General features: G+C 43.5%; 1 protein-coding gene across 1 annotated transcript in view; it reads left to right on the forward strand.

Moving 5' to 3' along the window:
- The window catches only part of ELP3 (elongator acetyltransferase complex subunit 3), a 112,011-nt gene that overhangs the window by 6,645 nt on the left and 82,894 nt on the right, over positions 1-22,472 (forward strand). The window contains exons 5-7 of the mRNA XM_066547639.1: positions 4,742-4,805; positions 6,040-6,108; positions 7,873-8,027. Coding sequence (XP_066403736.1) covers positions 4,742-4,805; positions 6,040-6,108; positions 7,873-8,027 — 288 coding nt within the window. The remainder of the gene's footprint in view (positions 1-4,741; positions 4,806-6,039; positions 6,109-7,872; positions 8,028-22,472) is intronic.

A 22,472-nucleotide genomic window follows, 5' to 3' on the forward strand; every position in this document is an offset into this window, starting at 1 on the left:
AAATGACGAACTGCGTGGGACTGCCAGGAATGTGCTGGTTTTATTTTCTGAGCTCTTTGGTTTCCCAGCATCAGCCCCATCCCATGGCTGTGACAGTGGGGAGATGCCAGCAGCTCACACCCCAGGCAGCAGACAGAGAATTTCATGTTAGAATTTAATTTAAAAGTTGTTTTACAATTATAAAAAGTAAAAACACATTGACAGCAGTTCCATCCATTGTTTTACCTCTGGTTGAAACAATGAATTATTTTGCTAATTTCAAATCCAACACCTGCTTGTGAGCCCTATAACAAATGCACAGAGCTCCATTATTAACCTTAAAACTTCCTAATATCTCTCTGGATAAACTTTCCTGCAGCTTAGGGAGTTATTCTAGACCAACATTCTAGATTTTTGTTCTGTTTGTCCTTACTTTTCTACATTTTCCAGAATTTTTCTGCTGATTTATCTCGTGGCTGCTGCTCAGCTCTGATCACAATTTTGTTGTTTCTGGGGCTGCCTTTTGCAGCTTTCCCAAATCTCTGATTTTCTGCATTCCCACACTTTGAGCTCTTTGATTTTCCAGCATCACTCTCATTCCGTGTTACAGATTAATTTAAAAGTTGTTTTTTCAGCAATCGCACAAAGCAAAAGCACATTGATGGCAGTTCCATCCATTGTTTTACCTCTGGTTAAAACAATGAATTATTTTGCTTATTTCAAATCCAATTCCTGCTTGCCTCACACCCCAGGCAGCAGACAGAGAATTTCATGGTACAACTGAATTTAAAAGTTGTTTTTTCAGCAATCACACAAAGCAAAAGCACATTGACAGCAGTTCCATCCATTGTTTTACCTTTGGTTAAAACAATGAATTATTTTGCTTATTTCAAATCCAACACCTGCTTGTGAGCCCTATAACAAACGCACAGAGCTCCATTATTAACCTTAAAACTTCCTAATATCTCTCTGGATAAACTTTCCTGCACCTTAGGGAGTTATTCTAGACCAACATTCTAGATTTTTGTTCTGTTTGTCCTTATTTTTCTACATTTTCCAGAATTTTTCTGCTGATTTATCTCGTGGCTGCTGCTCAGCTCCGATCTCAGTTCTGCTGCCTTTTGCAGCTTTCCCTGACAGGAGGAATTGGGATTTCTCCTGGGAAATGGCCTCAGGTTGTTCCAGGGGAAGTTCAGGTTGGGTTTTGGGAGCAATTCCTGCCTGGAAAGGGTTTGCCAGGGAAGTTTGGAATCCCCGTTCCCAGAGGAATTCCCAGTCCCTGTGGAAATCCCACTTGGGGACACGGATCTGGAATTCCCTGGCAGGTGCGATTGGGATTTCTCCCAAATTGTTCCAGGGGAAGTTCAGGTTGGGTTTTGGGAACAATTCCTGCCCAGGGAGGTTTGGAATCCCCATTCCCAGAGGAATTCCCCGTCCCTGTGGAAGTGGCACTTGGGGACACGGATCTGGAATTCCCTGATAGAAGGAATTGGGATTTCTCCCAGGGAACAGCCAGAAGTTGTTCCAGGAAGTTTTAGGTTGGGTTTTGGGAACAATTCTTGCCTGGAAAGGATTTTCCAGGGATTTTTGGAATCCCCGTTCCCAGAGGAATTCCAAATCCCCATGGAAATCCCACTTGGGGACACAGATCTGGAATTCCTGACAGGAGGAATTGGGATTTCTCCCAGGAAATGGCCTCAGGTTGTTCCAGGAGAGGTTCAGGTTGGGTTTTGGGAACAGTTCCTGCCTGGAAAGGGTTTGCCAGGGATTTTTGGAATCCCTGTCCCCAGAGGAATTCCAAAACCCCATGGAAGTTCCCAAAGGAGTTCCAAATCCCCATGGAAGTCCCACTTCTATCAAGGAATTCCAAATCCCCACGGATCTGGAATTCCTTGATAGAAGAAATTGGGATTTTTCCCAGGAAAGAGCCAGAAGTTCCTCCAGGAGAAGTTCAGGTTGGGTTTTGGGAACAATTCCTGCCCAGGGATTTTTGGAATCCCCGTTCCTGAGGAATTCCCAATCCCTGTGGAAATCCCACTTGGGGACACGGATCTGGAATTCCCTGGCAGGTGGGATTGGGATTTTTCCCAGATTGTTCCAGGGAGTTTCAGGTTGGGTTTTGGGAACAATTCCTGCCCAGGAATTCCAATCCCCATTCCCAGAGGAATTCCTAATTCCCACGGAAGTGGCACTTGGGGACACGGATCTGGAATTCCCTGAGGAGGAATTGGGATTTCTCCCAAATTGTTCCAGGAGAGGTTCAGGTTGGGTTTTGGGAACAATTCCTTCCCCATTCCCAGAGGAATTCCCAGTCCCTGTGGAAGTGGCACTTGGGGACACGGATCTGGAATTCCCTGAGGAGGAATTGGGATTTCGCCCAGGAAATGGCCTCAAGTTGTTCCAGGGGAAGTTCAGGTTGGATTTTGGGAACAATTCCTGCCTGGAAAGGGTTTGCCAGGGAGGTTTGGAATCCCCGTTCCCAGAGGAATTCCAAATCCCCATGGAAGTCCCTTTTGGGGGCACGGATTTGGAATTCCTTGATAGAAGAAATTGGGATTTCTCCCAGGAAAGAGCCAGAAGTTCCTCCAGGAGAAGTTTCAGGTTGGGTTTTGGGAACAGTTCCTGCCCAGGAATTCAAATCCCCATTCCCAGAGGAATTCCAAATCCCCATGGAAATCCCACTTGGGGACACGGATCTGGAATTCCCTGATGGAAGGAATTGGGATTTCTCCCAGGAAATGGCCTCAGGTTGTTCCAGGGGAAGTTCAGGTTGGGTTTTGGGAACAATTCCTGCCTGGAAAGGGTTTCCCAGGGAATTTTGGAATCCCCGTTCCCAGAGGAATTCCCAATCCCTGTGGAAATCCCACTTGGGGACACGGATCTGGAATTCCCTGGCAGGTGGGATTGGGATTTTTCCCAGATTGTTCCAGGGAGTTTCAGGTTGGGTTTTGGGAACAATTCCTGCCCAGGGAGGTTTGGAATCCCCATTCCTGAGGAATTCACCCAAAGTTCCTTTTCCCAGCATTCCTGGACAACCCCAGCCCTGCAGGAGCAGCCACTCCCCACCAAAAACTGAATTTTTCACCTTTTCCTCAAGGGAGAAAATCTCCTCCTTTCACGACCCAAACCCACCCTTGTGATTATTAATTTATTATTATTTTCTTTATTAATTTCTATTCATTTATATAGATTTATTATTAATTTGAATATTAGCTTCCCACCCTTGTGATTATTAATTCAGTGTTATTTTCTTTATTAATTTATATTCATTTATTATTAATTTTAACATTAGCTTCTCACCCTTGTGATTATTAATTCAGTGTTATTTTCTTTATTAATTTCTATTGATTTATATAGATTTATTATAAATTTGAATATTAGCTTCCCACCCTTGTGATTATTAATTATTATTTTCTTTATTAATTTATATAGATTTATTATTAATTTTAACATTAGCTTCCCACCCTTGTGATTATTAATTTATTATTATTTTCGTTATTAATTTCTATTCATTTATATAGATTTATTATTAATTTGAATATTAGCTTCCCACCCTTGTGATTATTAATTTATTATTATTTTCTTTATTAATTTATATAGATTTATTATTAATTTTAACATTAGCTTCCCACCCTTGTGATTATTAATTTATTATTATTTTCTTTATTTATTTATATTCATTTATATAGATTTATTATTAATTTGAATATTAGCTTCCCACCCTTGTGATTATTAATTCAGTGTTATTTTCTTTATTAATATATATTCATTTATTATTAATTTGGATATTAGCTTCCCACCCTTGTGATTATTAGTTTATTATTATTTTCTTTATTAATTTATATTCATTTATATAGATTTATTATTAATTTGAATATTAGCTTCCCACCCTCGTGATTATTAATTTATTATTATTTTCTTTATTAATTTCTATTCATTTATTATTAATTTTAACATTAGCTTCCCACCCTTGTGATTATTAATTTATTATTATTTTCTTTATTAATTTCTATTCATTTCTATTGATTTCTTATTAATTTTTTGGCCTCCAGCTGCTGAAATCTCCTGGAATCAGCTGCATTTTATTCAAATTAAAGAACAAGAGCTTGGCTTATTTTGAATTCTCTTCCTCATTTTGACTCCATTCCCTTGAAATCTGATTTTGATGATTCTTTTCCCATATTTTCATTTCTTTCCAAACATTCCCTGCCATGAATCCATGAAATTTTCCAGGTACTTCCTTGTCTAAAACAGCTTGGACTGCACAAATGAATGTGGGCGTGGTGATTTAATCATTAATTTGTAATTAATTTTATAATGATGATGGATGACTCATACAGCTGAGTTTCCTCACCATCAAAATGTTAAAATTCCCCAAATTTCTGGCAAAGTGCATGGGTGATATTTCAATTTTACATCTCTCCTTGCCCCCCAAAAAAATTCATATTCTGCATGGAATAAAGTGAGAGAATTGAGGGAATCATGGAAAACATTCAGATTGTGAAATTATTATTTAAAAAAAAAATCCATTTATTTGCTTGTAACCTTTGCCCCAAAACTTTTATGGCTGCTCCCTAAAAAATAATGGAATATCCCAGAAATATTTCCATGGATTTTGCTTCCAGAAAGTCTCACTGGGTTGTTTCAGGTCTCATTCTCATGCAAATTAATTCAAATGAATTCAATTTTAATATCAATATCACAGAAATGATTGGAATTTTGAGTTGAATTCCTGTTTTTTTCTGTTTTTTTTTCCCTGCAGGTACTGCCCAGGGGGCCCTGACTCTGATTTTGAATATTCCACCCAGTCCTACACAGGATATGAGGTTCTGATCTCTTTATTTTTCCTTTTATTTTTAATTTTTTTTTTTTTTTTGTTATTCCTTAAGCCTGGCTTTGGCTTGGGCTGGGCTTTATTTCTGCAGCTCACTCCTCTTGGAAGAATAAAGCCAAAAATAAACACAAAAATCAGAAAAACCCAAAATCAACTTTCATAAACTTCAGCTTCTAAAGCAAAGTCCAGGAGAGAAATTCTTACAATAATTAATTACAATTAATTCACTGTATTTTTTGTAATTATTACAATTACAAATACAAATAATTACAAATTATTGCAATTCATGATGAGTTCAAATTTCAAAAATTGTCTAAGAAGGGTCTTCAAACACAGAGGTCTGGAGAGGTTCCTACAGGATTTTAAAAAAGTATAAATTTTGATTAAAAAACTCCTCATTTTTAGCCGTTAATACCTCTGAAATTCAATTAATTCCCTTTTATCTGCAGTGATAAATTGAAATTTTTATATTTAAATTTTTATATTTCCAAACTTCCCTCCCTGTTGTCTGGAGGAAGTTTAACAGCAGTTTGTGATTGAATTATTGTGACTGGTTTTAACCAAAAAACTCAAAAGCTGTGGTAGGAAAATGAGGTAAAACCCACCTGGATTAATTTGGTGAAAATTCCTTTTACATAGAAATTATTTCTGTTGTTAACTCAGTGATTTCAATCTTTAAATAGGAAAAAATGGGAAATATCAAGTGAATCCAGGGACATGAAAATCTATTTAAAATATATTAAATTATTTATAAATTATTAATAGCTTCCCATCAGCTGGTGATTAAAAAAATGATTTTTTTTAAATTTTAATTGAAAGAAATAAATTTAATTTAGAAATATTTGAAACCCAGACTGAGTGTAGGAGGAATTTAAGAAACATTTTGTGGTTTTTGTAACACTTTTGTGACTCACTGCAGAGATTTATTTTAGCTTGGAGAACGCTAAAAATATTGGAATCATTTGGAATATTCCAAAATATTGGAATTTCATTGGAATGCAAACACCAAAAATGGAATAATTTTGCTGATTTTAGGTCATGTTGCCATCTCAGGGTAAAAATGTTGAAATTTTAAAAAAGATTTTAAAGAGCCAAATTCATATTTCCAATTTTACAGAGTTTTGGTTTGGGGGTTTGGAGGCTTTGGGTCAGTCAGGATTTGAAGTTTTCAGCATTTTGGGGGGAAAATAAAGTCTCTAAAATGAATTTTTGGGGTTTTTTTTCAGCCAACATCCATGAGGGCCATCCGGGCTCGCTACGATCCCTTCCTCCAGACCAGGCACAGAGTGGAGCAGGTACAGGTTTCCTTCAATTTGGGATGCAAAAAAATCAGAATTATTTCAATTTCTTCAACTGCTGGGCTGCAGAAATTAAAAAATTTAAAAAAATTAAAAATTTAAAAAATTAAAAATTCAATTTCTACAGTTAAATTTATCCATTTTCAATTCTCCAACTCTCATTTCCATGAAAAAAAAGGTGAATTTTGAACCTCTCCTAAGGTCCTTACCTGATTTTTAATAATCATCCCAAAATTCTTTTATTTGGGTGTGAAAAGTTTCTCAATCCTGGTCTGCTTTGATCAGTTCTTTCTTTATCTCCAAATCCATTGGAAATTCTCCATGAATTCAGAACTTTCTCCCTCAGGATTTTGAGGACTAAAGGAAATGCTACATGGATTAAAGGGAATTCAAAACAGAAATTAAAAAATTTTAAAAAACTAGAAAATTTTAAAAAATTAAAAATTCAATTTCTAGGGTTAAATTTAAATCTGCTTTGATCAGTTTTTTCTTTATCTCCAAATCCATTGGAAAATTCTCCATGAATTCAGAACTTTCCCCCTCAGGATTTTGAGGACTAAAGGAAATTCTACATGGATGAAAGGAAATTGAAAGCAGAAATTAAAAAATTTTTTAAAATGTAAAAATTTTTAAAAATTGAAAAATTTTAAAAATTAAAAATTAAATTTTTAGAGTTAAATTTATCCATTTTCAATTGTCCAACTCTCATTTCCATGAAAAAAAAGGTGAATTTTGAGCCTTTCCTAAGGTCCTTACCTGATTTTTAATAATCATCCCAAAATTCTTTTATTTGGGTGTGAAAAGTTTCTCAATCCTGGTCTGCTTTGATCAGTTCTTTCTTTATCTCCAAATCCATTGGAAATTCTCCATGAATTCAGAACTTTCTCCCTCAGGATTTTGAGGATTAAAGGAAACTTTAAGGATTAAGGGAAATTCAAAGCAGAAATTAAAAAATTTTAAAAAACTAGAAAATTTTAAAAAATTAAAAATTCAATTTCTAGAGTTAAATTTAAATCTGCTTTGATCAGTTTTTTCTTTATCTCCAAATCCATTGGAAATTCTCCATGAATTCAGAACTTTCTCCTTCAGGATTTTGAGGACTAAAGGAAATTTTACATGGATGAAAGGAAATTGAAAGCAGAAATTAAAAAATTTTTTAAAATTAAAAAATTAAATTTCTAGAGTTAAATTTATCCATTTTCAGTTGTTCAGCTCTCATTTCCATTAAAGAAATTGTGAATTTTGGACCTTTCCTAAGGTCCTTACCTGATTTTTAATAATCATCCCAAAATTCTTTTATTTGGGTGTGAAAAGTTTCTCAATCCTGGTCTGCTTTGATCAGTTCTTTCTTTATCTCCAAACCCATTGGAAAATTCTCCATGAATTCAGAACTTTCTCCCTCAGGATTAAAGGAAATTTTAAGGATTCAAGGAAATTCTACATGGATTAATGGAAATTCAAAGAATTTTTTGCCTTTTTGGCTCAATTTAGGTAATTTAAACTGGAACCTGCAACTGAAATAATTCTGTTTTTTCAGGAAAACTCTCTACAATACCTGCACTAAGTTCTTACAGTAAACAAAGTAATTTTTGAGGGTTTTTTTACCAAAAAAAAATCATTATTTAAACCTATACAAAACCAATAATTTCTCATAAAACAACAACAAAAAAATCAAACGCAACTTAAATCAAGAATTACAGCGAAATCTTTGGGATGAATCCCCAGCTGATGATTTCTCCTGTGATATTTTTAATTTTCCAGCTGAAGCAGCTGGGCCACAGCGTGGACAAAGTGGAATTTATTGTGATGGGTGGAACTTTCATGGCTTTACCTGAGGATTACAGGGATTATTTCATCAGGAACCTGCACGATGCCTTGTCTGGTCACACTTCCAACAACGTGGCAGAAGCTGTCAGGTCAGCAATAATTCCCAGCTTCAATTCTTTATCCTTTGAAAACAAGGAGGAAAATCAGGTTTTTTTTGGAAACTCTGTGGTTCTTGGGCACTGAATATTCCAACAACGTGGCAGAGGCTGTCAGGTGAGCAATTATTCCCAGTTGAAATTGTTTATTCTTTGAAAACAATGAGGAAAATCTTATTTTTTGGGGTTTTTTTTTTTTGGAAAAGAGGTGGTTTTTGAGCACTGAACATTCCCAGCTCTGCAGAGCAGCACCAGGCAGACCCAACAACGAGGCAGAGGCTGTCAGGTGAGCAATAATTCCCAGCTGAAATTATTTATTCTTTGAAAACAATGAGGAAAACCCTATTTTTTTTTTAAAGACGTTGTTCTTGAGCACTGAACATTTCCAGCTCTGCAGAGCAGCACCCCTGGAAGCGCAGGGAAATCCAAATTTTTCGGATTTTTTTGCCGTTCCAGGCAGCTCTGTCACGCTTCACCACCCGGATTTGGGGTTGTGACGAACGCCAGGGCCACGGGATTGATTCTTGATTGATTCTTGATTGATTCTTGATTGATTCTCGATTTATTTTTGATTTTTTTGTTGCCTGCAGCTGGGGAGGGGGAGCTGGGACGTCAGGGATGACTCAGCCCCGAGAGCGTCAGAGCTCCCGGCCCCTTCCAGCCCCAAAACACCTCCTGGCCTCTCCAATTCTCAAATTCTCACAGCCTGATCCGTTCTGGGCAGGAAATTCTGAGTTTTCAATGCTTGAAAACAAAAAAAAAAAAGAATTTAAATAGAGGTTTGGTTGTTTTGGAGTTGATAATTAAGTGAGCGTCCCTTGGCTGTGCTGCTGTGGGTTTTTATTTGTGGTGTTACCCAGCTCAAGAAAAGTGATTTTAGAGCTGCCACCTCCAAGAGAAATTATTTTAGAGCTAAAGTGATTTTAGAACCCTAATTTCCAGCAGAAATTATTTTAAAACCAGCCCTTTGTACCTCAAAGCTGCGACTTAATTCCCTTTTTCCTCTGGAGGGCACCAAACACTTCAGCTCCTTTTATTTGCTTTTTTTTTTTTTTTTTTTTTTTTTGTTCCTCCCACTTCTCGTCGCTCAAAGAGCAAACAAAAACCACCCTGCTGCTCTTTCCAAGTGGGTTTTTATCGAGATAAAATAAAAACCAAGTTGGGCAAAGAGTTTCTGAAGGACACAGCTCCTCAGGGAAGGAGGGTGGTCCATTCTGATTATTGCTGTGATTCATGGTGTGGGAAGTCCATATTTTATATTTTTTTTTCCTCCTGCTGCAGGTGTCTTAGCTGATTTTATTGGGCCTAGAATAATTTTTCAAGCTGCCTGACCTTTGCTGGGCAGATAATAAGGGAATTATTTCTGCCCCAGCAATTTTAAAGGCAAAGTGACTCGGTGGAGTCAGAGCAGGGTGACAGAAATCCTGCCCTGGCAGCGTGTGGGTTCCTCAGCAGATGAATCAAGGTTCATATTTTTAACATAAAACTCACTCTGAGTGCTTGGTAAATGGAGTTCTGTGGGAGTTACTGGAGTTGCATTTGGAGAGGTGGAGAAAACGGGGCTGGGGATGAATCAGAGCTTTTGCTCTTTGTGCTTCTGGAGCTGGGCTGTTGCCCTGTGGCACTGCAGCCTCGCTTGGGATGCTCAGTGGCACCTGAGCTGAACAGTCAAGGTTGAATTTATTCCTTTCTGTGGCCAGGATTCAGCTCCTTCAGCACTTCCAGCAGAGGCTGAGAGGAGTTCTGAGGGTGTTTTCCCTGTTGTGTGCTGTGGGATCTGAATGGGGTTCTGGAGGATTTATTTCTTGGGCAAATCTTTATTTCAGTTCAGATTTTGTACAGAGATTGCTCCATGTGGGACAGGACCTTCAGCCTGTGGGGATTTGTGGGATGGTCAAAAACTTCCTTGGAAAATCTCCCTGTCCAGGGGCTGCTGTGGGGATTTTTGGCACCGCTCTCATGGCTGAGGAGTTCTGAGGGTGTTTTCCCTGTTGTGTGCTGTGGGATCTGAATGAGGTTCTGGAGGATTTATTTCTTGGGCAAATCTTTATTTCAGTTCAGATTTTGTCCAGTGTGGGACAGGACCTTGAGCCAGGTTGGTGCTGTTTGCCGGGGCCTTGCTGATGGCACCAGCTCCCAAATCTCCTCCCTGGTGCCATCCTGGCCCATCCTGGATTCTGGTGGGTACCTGGATGAAAGCACAGGACTGTGGAGGAGCACAGAGCAGGCAGCAAGGAAAAACCCCTTGAATTACAGATTAAACTGTGTTTTTTACAGTTTTAAAATTGTGAATTTGTGGGATGATCAAATCTCTTGGACAGGGAGATTTTTTCCTTGGAAAATCTCCCTGTGCAGGGGTTGCTGTGGGGATTTTTGGCACCGCTCTCATGGCTGAGGAGTTCTGAGGGTGTTTTCCCTGTTGTGTGCTGTGGGATCTGAATGGGATCTCAATGGGGTTCTGGAGGATTTATTTCTTGGGCAAATCTTTATTTCAGTTCAGATTTTGTACAGAGATTGCTCCATGTGGGACAGGACCTTGAGCCAGGTTGGTGCTGTTTGCCGGGGCCTTGCTGATGGCACCAGCTCCCAAATCTCCTCCCTGGTGCCATCCTGGCCAATCCCTGGATGAAAGCACAGGACTGTGCAGGAGCAGAGAACAGGCAACAAGGAAAAAACCCCTTAAATTACAGATTAAACTGGAAGGAGATGCTGGCAGTGGCATCCCCAGACCTGCTGTGGGGATTTGTGGGATGGTCAGAAACTTCCTTGGAAAATCTCCCTGTGCAGGGGCTGCTGTGGGGATTTTTGGCACCGCTCTCATGGCTGAGGAGTTCTGAGGGTGTTTTCCCTGCTGTGAGCTGTGGGATCTGCCTGGGATCTGAATGGGGTTCTGGAGGATTTATTTCTTGGGCAAATCTTTATTTCAGTTCAGATTTTGTACAGAGATTCTCCATGTGGGACAGGACCTTCATCCAGCAGAGAATCCCAGAATCCTGGCATGGTTTGGCTTGGAAAGGACCTTAACTCATCCCTGCCTCCCACAGGGACGCTCCCACTCTCCCCTCTTGCTCCAAACCCCGATTTTCCCCCTTTCCCCCAGTAATTTCTGGTTTTTGTCCCAGCCCCGTGCTCTGCTGTCACGCTGACACACAGACCTGAGGGATCAGCAGTCTGCCAACGTCATTTTCAATTTTCTTCTTGTGATGCTTCATCTCCATCAGCCCTCTGAGGTTCCTGGTGCCAGCTAATCTGATAAAAAGCATCCTTTCCCTCACTGGGACAGGGTAAAGAAATTATCCCTCAAACCAGCCTGGATGTCACCTGAATCTCCTGAAATTCTGGTTTTCTCGCAGATAAATGTGTGAACTCATCCACCAAAAGTGTGATTTTTTGCAAAGATAAAACAGGGAAACTTCCAGAGGCGAGGAAGGGAATTAATTCCCTGGGTTTTAATATTTCTGCAGCACCTCCCTTTTGGGGTAATAAACAGAAATTCAGACAGAAATCTTTGCTCGAGGTGCTTGGCTTTGCTTGAGAAATAGCTTGGCCGAGGAGTGGGTAAAGAATTGCAGAGCCAGGGGGGATCTTTGTTTCTGGGAGGACCGAGAAGTTTTCATTTTTCTCCCTGAGAGCACCACTTCAGAATCTCTGGGTGCCTGTCAGGCCGGGCTGTGGGCTCGCTGATAAGCTTCCCTTCCTCAGCAGCAGGTTTGCAATTATTAAAATCATTCAGGGTTTCACAATCGCCACAGAATCGCTGCTGGATGGGTTTTTATTTATTTTTTGCTTCTCCCCCTGGAGAAACTCATCTGCTCCCATCAAGGCCCCGAGCGTGGAGTTGATTGCGGCTCCTTTTGCTCTTTGCCGAGGACAATCAAGAGCAGGGGAAAGGTGTAAAAATGCTCATGCAAATGAGAATTGCTGCTCCTCTCACCTGACCCGTGAGTCATGAGGGGTGCTGGGCTTATTGAGCTGCCACCACCACCACCGTGAGTCACCACGGCAGCAGCGGGAGCTGACTCCTAATGAGGGAACGGAGCTCGGGGAAAAGCACAAAAATCCGGGATTGCAGCCCTGCGCCTCCTGGGAGTGCAGCAGCGCCTCCCGAGCCGGGCTGGGGGGGATCAAGGGGAAAAAAGGGATCCAGGAGAGCTCAGAGCCTCCAGGGGATCCAGGGAGAACTCAGGGGATCCAGGGAGAGCTCAGAGCCTCCAGGGGATCCAGGGAGAGCTCAGAGCCTCCAGGGGATCCAGGAGAGCTCAGAGCCTCCAGGGGCTCCAGGGAGAGCTCAGGGGATCCAGGGAGAGCTCAGAGCCTCCAGGGGATCCAGGAGAGCTCAGAGCCTCCAGGGGATCCAGGAGAGCTCAGAGCCTCCAGGGGATCCAGGAGAGCTCAGAGCCTCAAGGGGATCCAGGGAGAGCTCAGAGCCTCCAGGGGATCCAGGGAGAGCTCAGAGCCTCCAGGGGATCCAGGGAGAGCTCAGAGCCTCCAGGGGATCCAGGGAGAGCTCAGAGCCTCCAGGGGATCCAGGGAGAGCTCAGAGCCTCCAGGGGATCCAGGGAGAGCTCAGAGCCTCCAGGGGATCCAGGAGAGCTCAGAGCCTCAAGGGGATCCAGGAGAGCTCAGAGCCTAAAGGGGCTCCAGGAGAGCTCAGAGCCTCCAGGGGCTCCAGGAGAGCTCAGAGCCTCCAGGGGATCCAGGGAGAGCTCAGAGCCTCCAGGGGATCCAGGAGAGCTCAGAGCCTCCAGGGGATCCAGGAGAGCTGGAGAGGGCTTGGGGTAAGGGATGGAGGGACAGGGAATGGGTTCTCACTGAGGAGAGAGAGGTTTGGATGGGGTTTGGGAAGGAATTCCTGGCTGAATGGCATCTCCAGAGATCCCTGGCAGTGTCCAAGGCCAGGGCAGCCTGATTTGATGGAAGGCTCCTGCAGGTGCTTGGAATTGGATCATCTTGAAGGTCCCTTCCACCCAAACCATTCCATGATTTTCCCCACCCAAACCATTCCCTGATTTTCATGATTTCTGTGATTTTAGTATCTTTAGAAGGGATTTAGAGAGGTTTAGATGGGGTTTGGGAAGGAATTCCTGGGTGAATGGCATCTCCAGAGATCCCTGGAAGTGTCCAAGGCCAGGACAGCCTGATTTCATGGAAGGTTCCTGCAGGTGCTTGGAATGGTCCCTTCCCACCCAAACCATTCCATGATTTTCATCATTTCTGTGATTTTAGTATCTTTAGAAGGGATTCAGAGAGGTTTAGATGGGATTTGGGAAGCAATTCCTGGCTGAATGGAATTCCCAGAAATCCTTGGAAGTGTCCAAGGCCAGGCTGGAGCAGCCTGATCTCATGGAAGGTGCTTGGAATTGGATCATCCTGAAGGTCCCCTCCCACCCAAACCATTCCATGATTTTCCCCACCCAAACCATTCCCTGATTTTCATGATTTCTGTGGTTTCAGTATCTTTAGGGACACGGAAATAATTTATATTTTTAAACTTTTTCTTCTGATGCCTGATGTTTGATAAGGCTGGCATGTGACAGAGTGAGGAGATAACCCACTCTAATCTCTGATTTTCCTGAGACAACATCCAGCTGCAAATCACACACAAATATCCCCACAACAGACCCAAAACTGGGCCATCAGTCCCTTAAAAATCTCATTTTCCACATGGAACCCCAGAACCCTTGAGGGGGAATTGCTGCCTTTGATTCCTGGTGGAGCAGCTCCTGACTCCACCTTTTCCTTGGTTTTCCTCCACCTTTTCCCTGGATTTCCATCCACATTTTCCTTGGATTTCCATCCACCTTTTCCCTGGATTTCCATCCACCTTTTCCTTGGATTTCCATCCACCTTTTCCCTGGATTTCCATCCACCTTTTCCCTGGATTTCCATCCACCTTTTCCTTGGATTTCCATCCACCTTTTCCCTGGATTTCCATCCACCTTTTCCTTGGATTTCCATCTATCTTTTCCTTGGATTTCCATCCATCTTTTCCTTGGATTTCCATCCACCTTTTCCTTGGATTTCCATCAGTTGCCTGTGCCAGGAATTCTTTTGTGTCCCCCGTGGGGCTGGGGACAGGCAGCAGTTACCCACAATTATCCTGGTGGGGAGGGAAGTTTTCCTCCAGCCATCCCAAAAAAAGCCAGATTGATTTTTTTGGGGGGGGGAACAGGACAAAATCTGAGCTCCAACCCCAGCCATTTTCAAATTCCCACCTTAATTTCAGATTTTTCAGCCAGAGACCTCTCCAACCCCAACCATTCTCAGATTCCCACCTTAATTTCAGATATTTCAGCCAGAGACCTCTCAACCCCAACCATTCTCAGAGTCCCACCTTAATTTCAGATATTTCAGCCATTCCTCTGCTGATGGCTCCAGGAAATCCTGGTGGCTGCAGGCAGAGGGCGGGGCTGGGTGGGATTTTGGGAGGGTGGGGTGGCCCTGGCACAGAATTCCCAGAGGATTTGTGGCTGTTCCTGGATCCCTGAGGTGTCCAAGGCCAGGCTGGAGCAACCTGGGACGGGGGAAGGTGTTGGGGTGGGAACTGGATGAGCTTTGAGGTCCCTTCCCGCCCAAACCAGTCTGGAATTTTGGGATTCTGAAGGTTCAGCAACGCCTGGATTTGCTTTTCAATATCGAGGAACAAAGCTGCTTTTAAAAAATGGCGCTTTCTAAAGTTGAAGTCTGTTCTAAATAAGACTTTTGGACCTTTTCTGGGAGACAGGGGCAGCCTGGTGCTGCGTTTTAACCAAAACTCAGCCTTTTTGTTCAGTTTTTAGGGCGCTGTGGGATCTGTGGGGTAACAGATGAGCGCATTGAGCCTGTGCCTGTGTTCCACTGAGCCCAGAGTGAGAAATCCTCTCCTCCTGGCCAGAGGTCAGAGCAAACCCTTTTCACCTCCTGCCTCCTGCAGGCAGCCGAAAAACCGCCCTGCAATTCCGGAGCTCGTTCCACTAATGTCCCTTAATTGAGCTTCCCGAGCTGCTAATTGTGATTCCAACCAAAAAAACAAAAAAAACAAACAAAAAAAAAAAAAAAACAAAAAAAAAAAAAAAAAAAACCAAAAGAACCGAGGCAGGCTTTGAGTCACTGTGCGGTGATTCATGCTGGGGCCATCGAGCGCTCTCGCTGTTCTCCTTTTATCTCCTTTTATCTACCTTGACCCTGTGCTCCAGGTGATGCTCCTTCCTCACCCTTCATCTGCCACAGCTCACCCCGGAGCAAATCCGCGGAGTTTTGGATTGAAGGAGCTCCATCTCTGCCCCTGGCCGAGTGGGAGATTAAAAATTGCGTCTGGCAGTCAGCTCCCAGCCCTCGCCCTGCCGTGATGAGCGGGTGCGGGGACAGGGAGGCTCTCGAGGCTCCAAATTGCCGGGTTCAGCTCCGATTCCAGCGGCAGTTTTGGGATGTGGGGACTCATGGGGCCCCGTGTCCCCCTCCCGTGCCTGGCTCCCGGCAGGAGGAGGTGTGAAAAGCGCCAATCGCCTGGTTTGAGAATGTTAAAAGTTTCCTAGGAACACAATGGTTATAAAAATGGGAATGTAATTAGAGTAATAATGATTTGGACAATTTGAATTAGGACGATATGAGACAATAGAGACAAAGAGTTATGGATGTCTGGGTACCTTTTTTCTGGGAAAAAGGACACACATTAACAAAGGATTAACCCTTAAAAACAACAGCCTGTTGCATATTCATACACCTCACACATGATGCAGAAATTCCATTCAAACACAGGATTCTGTCTGGTCATCCTCAGCTTCTTCCTCTGAATCCTGACAGCGCCTTGGAGGTAGGAAGAAGTTCATTTCTTCTGATCAGAGAACAAAAAATTCTTTATCTCTGAAAGATTTAAGTGTCCTGGGGCTGCTGTCTCGCTGCGAGTGCCTCATTCCCTTCTTTAAAAAATCCCACTGACATAGTTCTTATTTTATCTGCAAAAGTTACCTTTGAATTACATTTTCCATATTATCAAAACGTTAATACAGCCCTGCTAATCGATACATCCAAACGCACACGGTAAATATCTGCCCCACAGAGCCGTATAAAATGCACTTTTCACAGAGGGGAATCGCAGGAGGCAGCAGCAGCCCTGGAAATGGGCTGGATCCATCGGAGCTTGTCTGTCAAATCCCCGCGGACATCCAGCAGGCCAGGCAGGAGATAAGTGGCTGTTGTTTTAGTGCCAGATCGTTTACAGCACAAAATCTGCCCAAATTCCCTTTTGTTCCCGGAGATTTGCAGCCTAGCTCCTAATAATTCTGGAAAAAAAAACAGGCAGATTTTCTTTGTTTCCAGCCTTTGGATGTGCTGAGGCACTGGCACAGGTTTCCCTGGGAGGTTGGGGTTGCTCATCCCTGGAAGTGTCCAAGGTTGGAGCAGCCTGGGGTAGTGGAAGGTGTTGAGGCTGGAATGGGATGAGCTTTAAGGTCCCTTCCCACCCAAACCATTTTATTTCAACCTGTGTATCATTGATTGGTAATCCCTAAATGCCTTCCTAAGTCTTGCAGAATTTATGGGTTTTTTACCCCAAAGCTGTCTGGCCTTTGTTGCTGCTCATTTCCTGCTGCATTTTCCAACTTTTAACTGCTGGAGTTGATGTTATTTGGTCCTTCCTTCCTTCCTTCCTTCCTTCCTTCCTTCCTTCCTTCCTTCCTTCCTTCCTTCCTTCCTTCCTTCCTTCCTTCCTTCCGCCACTTCCGCCACTTCCGCCACTTCCGCCACTTCCGCCACTTCCGCCACTTCCGCCACTTCCTCCTTTCCTTTCCTTTCCTTTCCTTTCCTTTCCTTTCCTTTCCTTTCCTTTCCTTTCCTTTCCTTTCCTTTCCTTTCCTTTCCTTTCCTTTCCTTTCCTTTCCTTTCCTTTCCTTTCCTTTCCTTTCCTTCCCTTCCCTTCCCTTCCCTTCCCTTCCCTTCCCTTCCCTTCCCTTCCCTTCCCTTCCCTTCCCTTCCCTTCCCTTCCCTTCCCTTCCCTTCCCTTCCCTTCCCTTCCCTTCCCTTCCCTTCCCTTCCCTTCCCTTCCCTTCCCTTCCCTTCCCTTCCCTTCCCTTCCCTTCCCTTCCCTTCCCTTCCCTTCCCCAGCCATGGATGTGCTGAGGCACTGGCACAGGTTTCCCAGGGAGGTTGTGGTTCCTCATCCCTGGAAGTGTCCAAGGTTGGAGCAACCTGGGGTAGTGGAAGGTGTTGAGGCTGGAATGGGATGAGCTTTAAGGTCCCTCCCCACCCAAACCATTTTATATTTACTAATCAAACCCGTTTATATTTACCATTAAAACCTGCTTATCAGCGAGTGTTAATCCCCCCATAAGTCTTGCAGAATTTATGGAATTTTGCCCCAAAGCTGTCTGGCCTTTGTTGCTGCTCATTTCCTGCTGCATTTTCCAACTTTTAACTGCTGGAGTCGATGTTCTTTGGAAGCTCTCTGAGCAAAAAGTCATTTCATCAGATCCTAATCTCGTGGCAGGGAGCTTTCCATCTTCCTTCCTCCCTTCCTCAGCCGTGGAATGGGGTTGCTTATCCTGTTATCTGCCCTATTACTGCATGGGAAATATTCCAGTTCGGAATGGAACGCATGAAGAAACCAAACCCACACGTTTTTGGCCGTGTGTGGTTTTGGGTTTCCCACTGAGGATGTTGCAACCAAACCCTTTTCCCTCCGAGAATCCCGAGGTGTTTCCTCAGGAATTGGAGCCACCCCAAAATGAGCAATATTTGTAAATCCACCTTTTCATCCCGTGCTGCTGGAAACAGCGTCAGCCTTAGCGGTCATGACATTGTCAGAGCTAAATAATGAATTTTTCCTGTAGGTTTTCAGCAAATTACTGCTGAACACCTGCCAAGGGGAATACTTTGCTCCTTCTTGCTGCTGTGCCTGTGTAATTTGGCAAAGCACAACAAGTTCTCCAATGACCTGCACTAAAATGTTAATGGCGGGGTGGGATCCGCGTGGCCAGCTGGGCTTGGTGGCTGGAAATGGAGATTTATTCAAGGTTTGGCCACCTGTGTGAGTCTGAACCCGGCCTGGTGCTGATTGTGGGGTTTAAATTGCAATTGTGCCGCTGAGGCAGAGGTGATGTCATGGAGAGAACAGGGCTGTGAAAAACGCCAATCGCTCGGCTTGAAAATTTTAAAAGTTTCATAGTAATAAAATGGTTATTAAAAAATAGTAATACAATTAGAGTCGTAATAATAATAAGCCCGAAAAAGGACACACATTAACAGAGGATTAACCCTTAAAAACAATAATCTATTGCATATTCATACCCCTCATACATGATGCATAAATTCCATTCAAACACAGGATTCTGTCTGGTCATCCTCAGCTTCTTCCTCTGAATCCTGACAGTGCCTTCAAGGTGGGAAGAAGTTCATTTCTTCTGATAATGGGGCAATAAATTCATTTTCTCTGAAAGATTCAGGTGTCCTGTGGCTGCTATCTCAGTGCAAGTCCTTTCTTTATAAAAAGTATCCTACACAGCACAGTTTCTATTTGAGCATTTTTTATAACCTAAAACTCTATTTACCACACTCCTTAAGAGAATGAATCCAGCATTACTTTCTAACACAACACACACAATATTCATTTGAATATTTGCCAAAACCCAATCATAAAATACATGCATTTTTCACAGGGTGCTGTGCGTGAATAACATTTTGGGGTTAATTCCCTCATTATTTACGCCATCCTGGGGTTAATCCCCTCCTCGTGTCACCGCCCCGCAGCTCGCAGGAGCAGTGCTTGTTGTATTCTGATTTTCCAAAGCCGGCACAAACTCAAGCATCACCAATTGCTGAGGTGAGAACGATCCGAAGCGATCATGCCATGCCCTGCAGCGCTGACAGGGGACCCGAATTCCCTTTTTCCAGCGGAGATTGCTTTGCAGCCGGGATGGAAATGAGCTGGTGAAATAGGGAAATGTGCTTTATGGTTCCCTCAGCTGCGCTCTGCTCGCCTCATTGACGCTGCAAACCCGGAGCCGCCGCCTTTCAACGGCGCTAAATTAATTTGAAAGAAAACTCATTTTCTGGTGACATGGTGGGTGCAATCGGTGTGGAACAAAGCAAAAAAGAGGTTTAATTTTCATACTTTTGCAGGGGTTTTGTTGCAGCTTTGTGGAGCGCTTTGTGCCCAGCAGAGCAGGAGCAGTTTCCACCTCCCATTTCTGCCTCCTTGAGCTCATCCCAATCCTTGCTTTATGGAAGATTCTCCTGTATCTTCCAGAGTTTGGTTCCACTCTCTTTTCCACATCATGGAGTCATGGAATAATTCACTTTAGAAGGGCCCTTTAAGGTCATCAAGTCCAGCAGCCCTAAACCACATCCCCAAAGTGCCACATCATTTCTGTCCCCAAATGCCACTCCCATTTCTGCCTCCCTGAGCTCTTTCCATCCTTGCTTTATGGAAGATTCTCCTGTATCTTCCAGAGTTTGGTTCCATTCTCTTCTCCAGATCATGGAATCATGGAATAATTCACTTTAGAAAGGACCTTTAAGGTCACCAAGTCCAGCAGCCCTAAACCAGGTGCCCAAAGTGCCACATCATTTATCAGCGCTGAATTAATTTGAAAGAAAACTCATTTTCTGGTGACATGGTGGGTGCAATCGGTGTGGAAAGCAAAAAAAGAGGTTTAACTTTCATACTTTTGCAGGGGTTTTGTTGCAGCTTTGTGGAGCGCTTTGTGCCCGGCAGAGCAGGAGCAGTTTCCACCTCCCATTTCTGCCTCCTTGAGCTCATCCCAATCCTTGCTTTATGGGAGATTCTCCTGTGTCTTCCAGAGTTTGGTTCCATTCTCTTTTCCACATCATGGAATCATGGAATAATTCACTTTAGAAGGGCCCTTTAAGGTCATCAAGTCCAGCAGCCCTAAACCACATCCCCAAAGTGCCACATCATTTCTGTCCCCAAATGCCACTCCCATTTCTGCCTCCCTGAGCTCTTTCCATCCTTGCTTTATGGAAGATGCTCCTGTATCTTCCAGAGTTTGGTTCCATTCTCTTCTCCAGATCATGGAATCATGGAATAATTCACTTTAGAAAGGACCTTTAAGGTCACCAAGTCCAGCAGCCCTAAACCAGGTGCCCAAAGTGCCACATCATTTATCAGCGCTAAATTAATTTGAAAGAAAACTCATTTTCTGGTGACATGGTGGGTGCAATCGGTGTGGAACAAAGCAAAAAAGAGGTTTAATTTTCATACTTTTGCAGGGGTTTTGTTGCAGCTTTGTGGAGCGCTTTGTGCCCGGCAGAGCAGGAGCAGTTTCCACCTCCCATTTCTGCCTCCTTGAGCTCTTGCCAATCCTTGCTTTATGGAAGATTCTCCTGTATCTTCCAGAGTTTGGTTCCATTCTCTTCTCCACATCATGGAGTCATGGAATAATTCACTTTAGAAGGGACCTTTAAGGTCACCAAGTCCAGCAGCCCTAAACCACGTCCCCAAGTGCCACATCATTTCTGTCCCCAAGTGCCACTCCCATTTCTGCCTCCCTGAGCTCTTTCCATCCTTGCTTTATGGAAGATTCTCCTGTATCTTCCAGAGTTTGGTTCCATTCTCTTCTCCAGGTCATGGAATCATGGAATAATTCACTTTAGAAGGGACCTTTAAGGTCATCAAGTCCAGCAGCACTAAAAAAAACCACATCCCCAAAGTGCCACATCCCCAAAGTGCCAGGTCCCCAAATTGCCACATCCTCAAATTGCCACATCCCCAAAGTGCCACATCCCCCAAAGTGCCACGTCCCCAAAGTGCCACATCCCCAAAGTGCCACATCCTCAAATTGCCACATCCCCAAAGTGCCACATCCCCCAAAGTGCCACATCCCCACTTTTGAGCACTTCCAGCATGGTGACTCCAGCACTGTTCCAACCCTCCTGGGGATGGAATTATTCCTGATATCCAATCTAAACCACCCCTGGCACAGCTTGGGGCTGTTCCCTGTCACTTCTTCCTTGGCAGGAGAGGCCAGCACCCACAAATCTGCTTTTCCCCACCTCTGGGAAGAGCCAGGTGATCTTTGGCTGTCTGCTCTCTGTGTATTTGTGACTAAACCCCTTTTAGTGCCATTTGAGGGAAGGTTTCACCTCATCCCATGGCAGGAAGTTGCTGCTGGGGACAGCACGTCGTCCCTGGGGCTGGGAGGGATGGCTGTGCCCGAGGATGATGCAGTTCTGAGCGACTGCAGCAGCTCAAAAGCTGAAATCATTTTTCCAAACAATGACTCAACCACCATTAAAAGTTGAGTAAAACCATAAAATCAGCTTGGCCAGACCCTTAAAGCTCCTCTCCTTCCAGCACCTTGGAGCTCTCCAGGAGGGAGCAGAGGCACCAGGAGTTCCTGGAGCTGCTGCAGCAAACCCAGGAGCGTTTTTGTGGGGAAAACCAGGATTTGCACATTTTTCACTTTTTGGTTTTTATAGGTGAGGGACTTGCTTTGGCAAGAGACGAGCTAAAGCACAACTCTCACTGGCACTTCTGGCTGATGGCTGCTTTTTATTAGCTCTCTTTATAATTTTATGGATACAATTCCTTCGTTTCCTCAAAGCAGCAATCAAGCTGTTTTCCTTCCTCGAGCTAAATGTTTTCTCTGGGGGAGTCAGCTGGGGATGAGCTCAATCTGATTTTAGAGGTGGATAAAGAAACTCAAAAGCAAAAGGGCTGGGCTGGACACTTTCATTTATGCAGCAGCACTTTGAGTTTGTGGTGGTTTTTCCTCAGGAAAAGCTGAAAAGTTGGGTGTTTTAGGAAAATGCAACTTTCCTTAGGCTGCAGTGAGTCGATATCAGAGCTGAAATTGGAGCTGGGTTTTTTCAGTCTGTGTCAGTCTCACCCAGCTCCATCTCTCTCATCAAGCACAACAAGAAAAAACTCAAATTTCATGGAGGATTTAATAAAAGAGGTTGTCGTGTCGTTTCTTCCGTAATTTTAGATGTAAGGATTTTTATTTTTTATCTTTTTCTTCCTGCATCCTTTGTTAGCCCACGCCTGCAACTCAGTATTGATTATTCCCTGGGAAACTTGTCTTTATAGTTATGACCTAATGGTTGATTGTATTGATTGGGCAACAGGCAGCAGAATGGGGTTTTTGTTTTTTTCAAGTTTTTCCTGAAGTCATTGCACGGCAAAAATGAGAAAAATCAAGGATGAATCTTGGCCATCTCCTCACGGAAGTTTTCCACCAGGCTGAGAGTGCCACTGTGGTGAAGAACTGGGAGACCAAAATGAAAAATTGACTTTAATGCTGCCCAAACCTCCTGCTTTTCACATCAAGCAAAGAGAAACTCGTGATTTTCATCTTGGATTCCTGCACAGAAATTATTCCTTGGATTGCTCTTCCCTGCCAGGGGGGAGGCCCTGGCACAGCTTTCCCATAGAAACTGTGGTTGTCTCGTCCCTAAAAATGCTCCAGGCCACGCTGGACAGGGCTTGGAGCACCCTGGGACAGT

The sequence above is a fragment of the Molothrus aeneus genome, chromosome 3, assembly GCF_037042795.1.
Source record: "Molothrus aeneus isolate 106 chromosome 3, BPBGC_Maene_1.0, whole genome shotgun sequence".
Classification (NCBI taxonomy): domain Eukaryota; kingdom Metazoa; phylum Chordata; class Aves; order Passeriformes; family Icteridae; genus Molothrus; species Molothrus aeneus.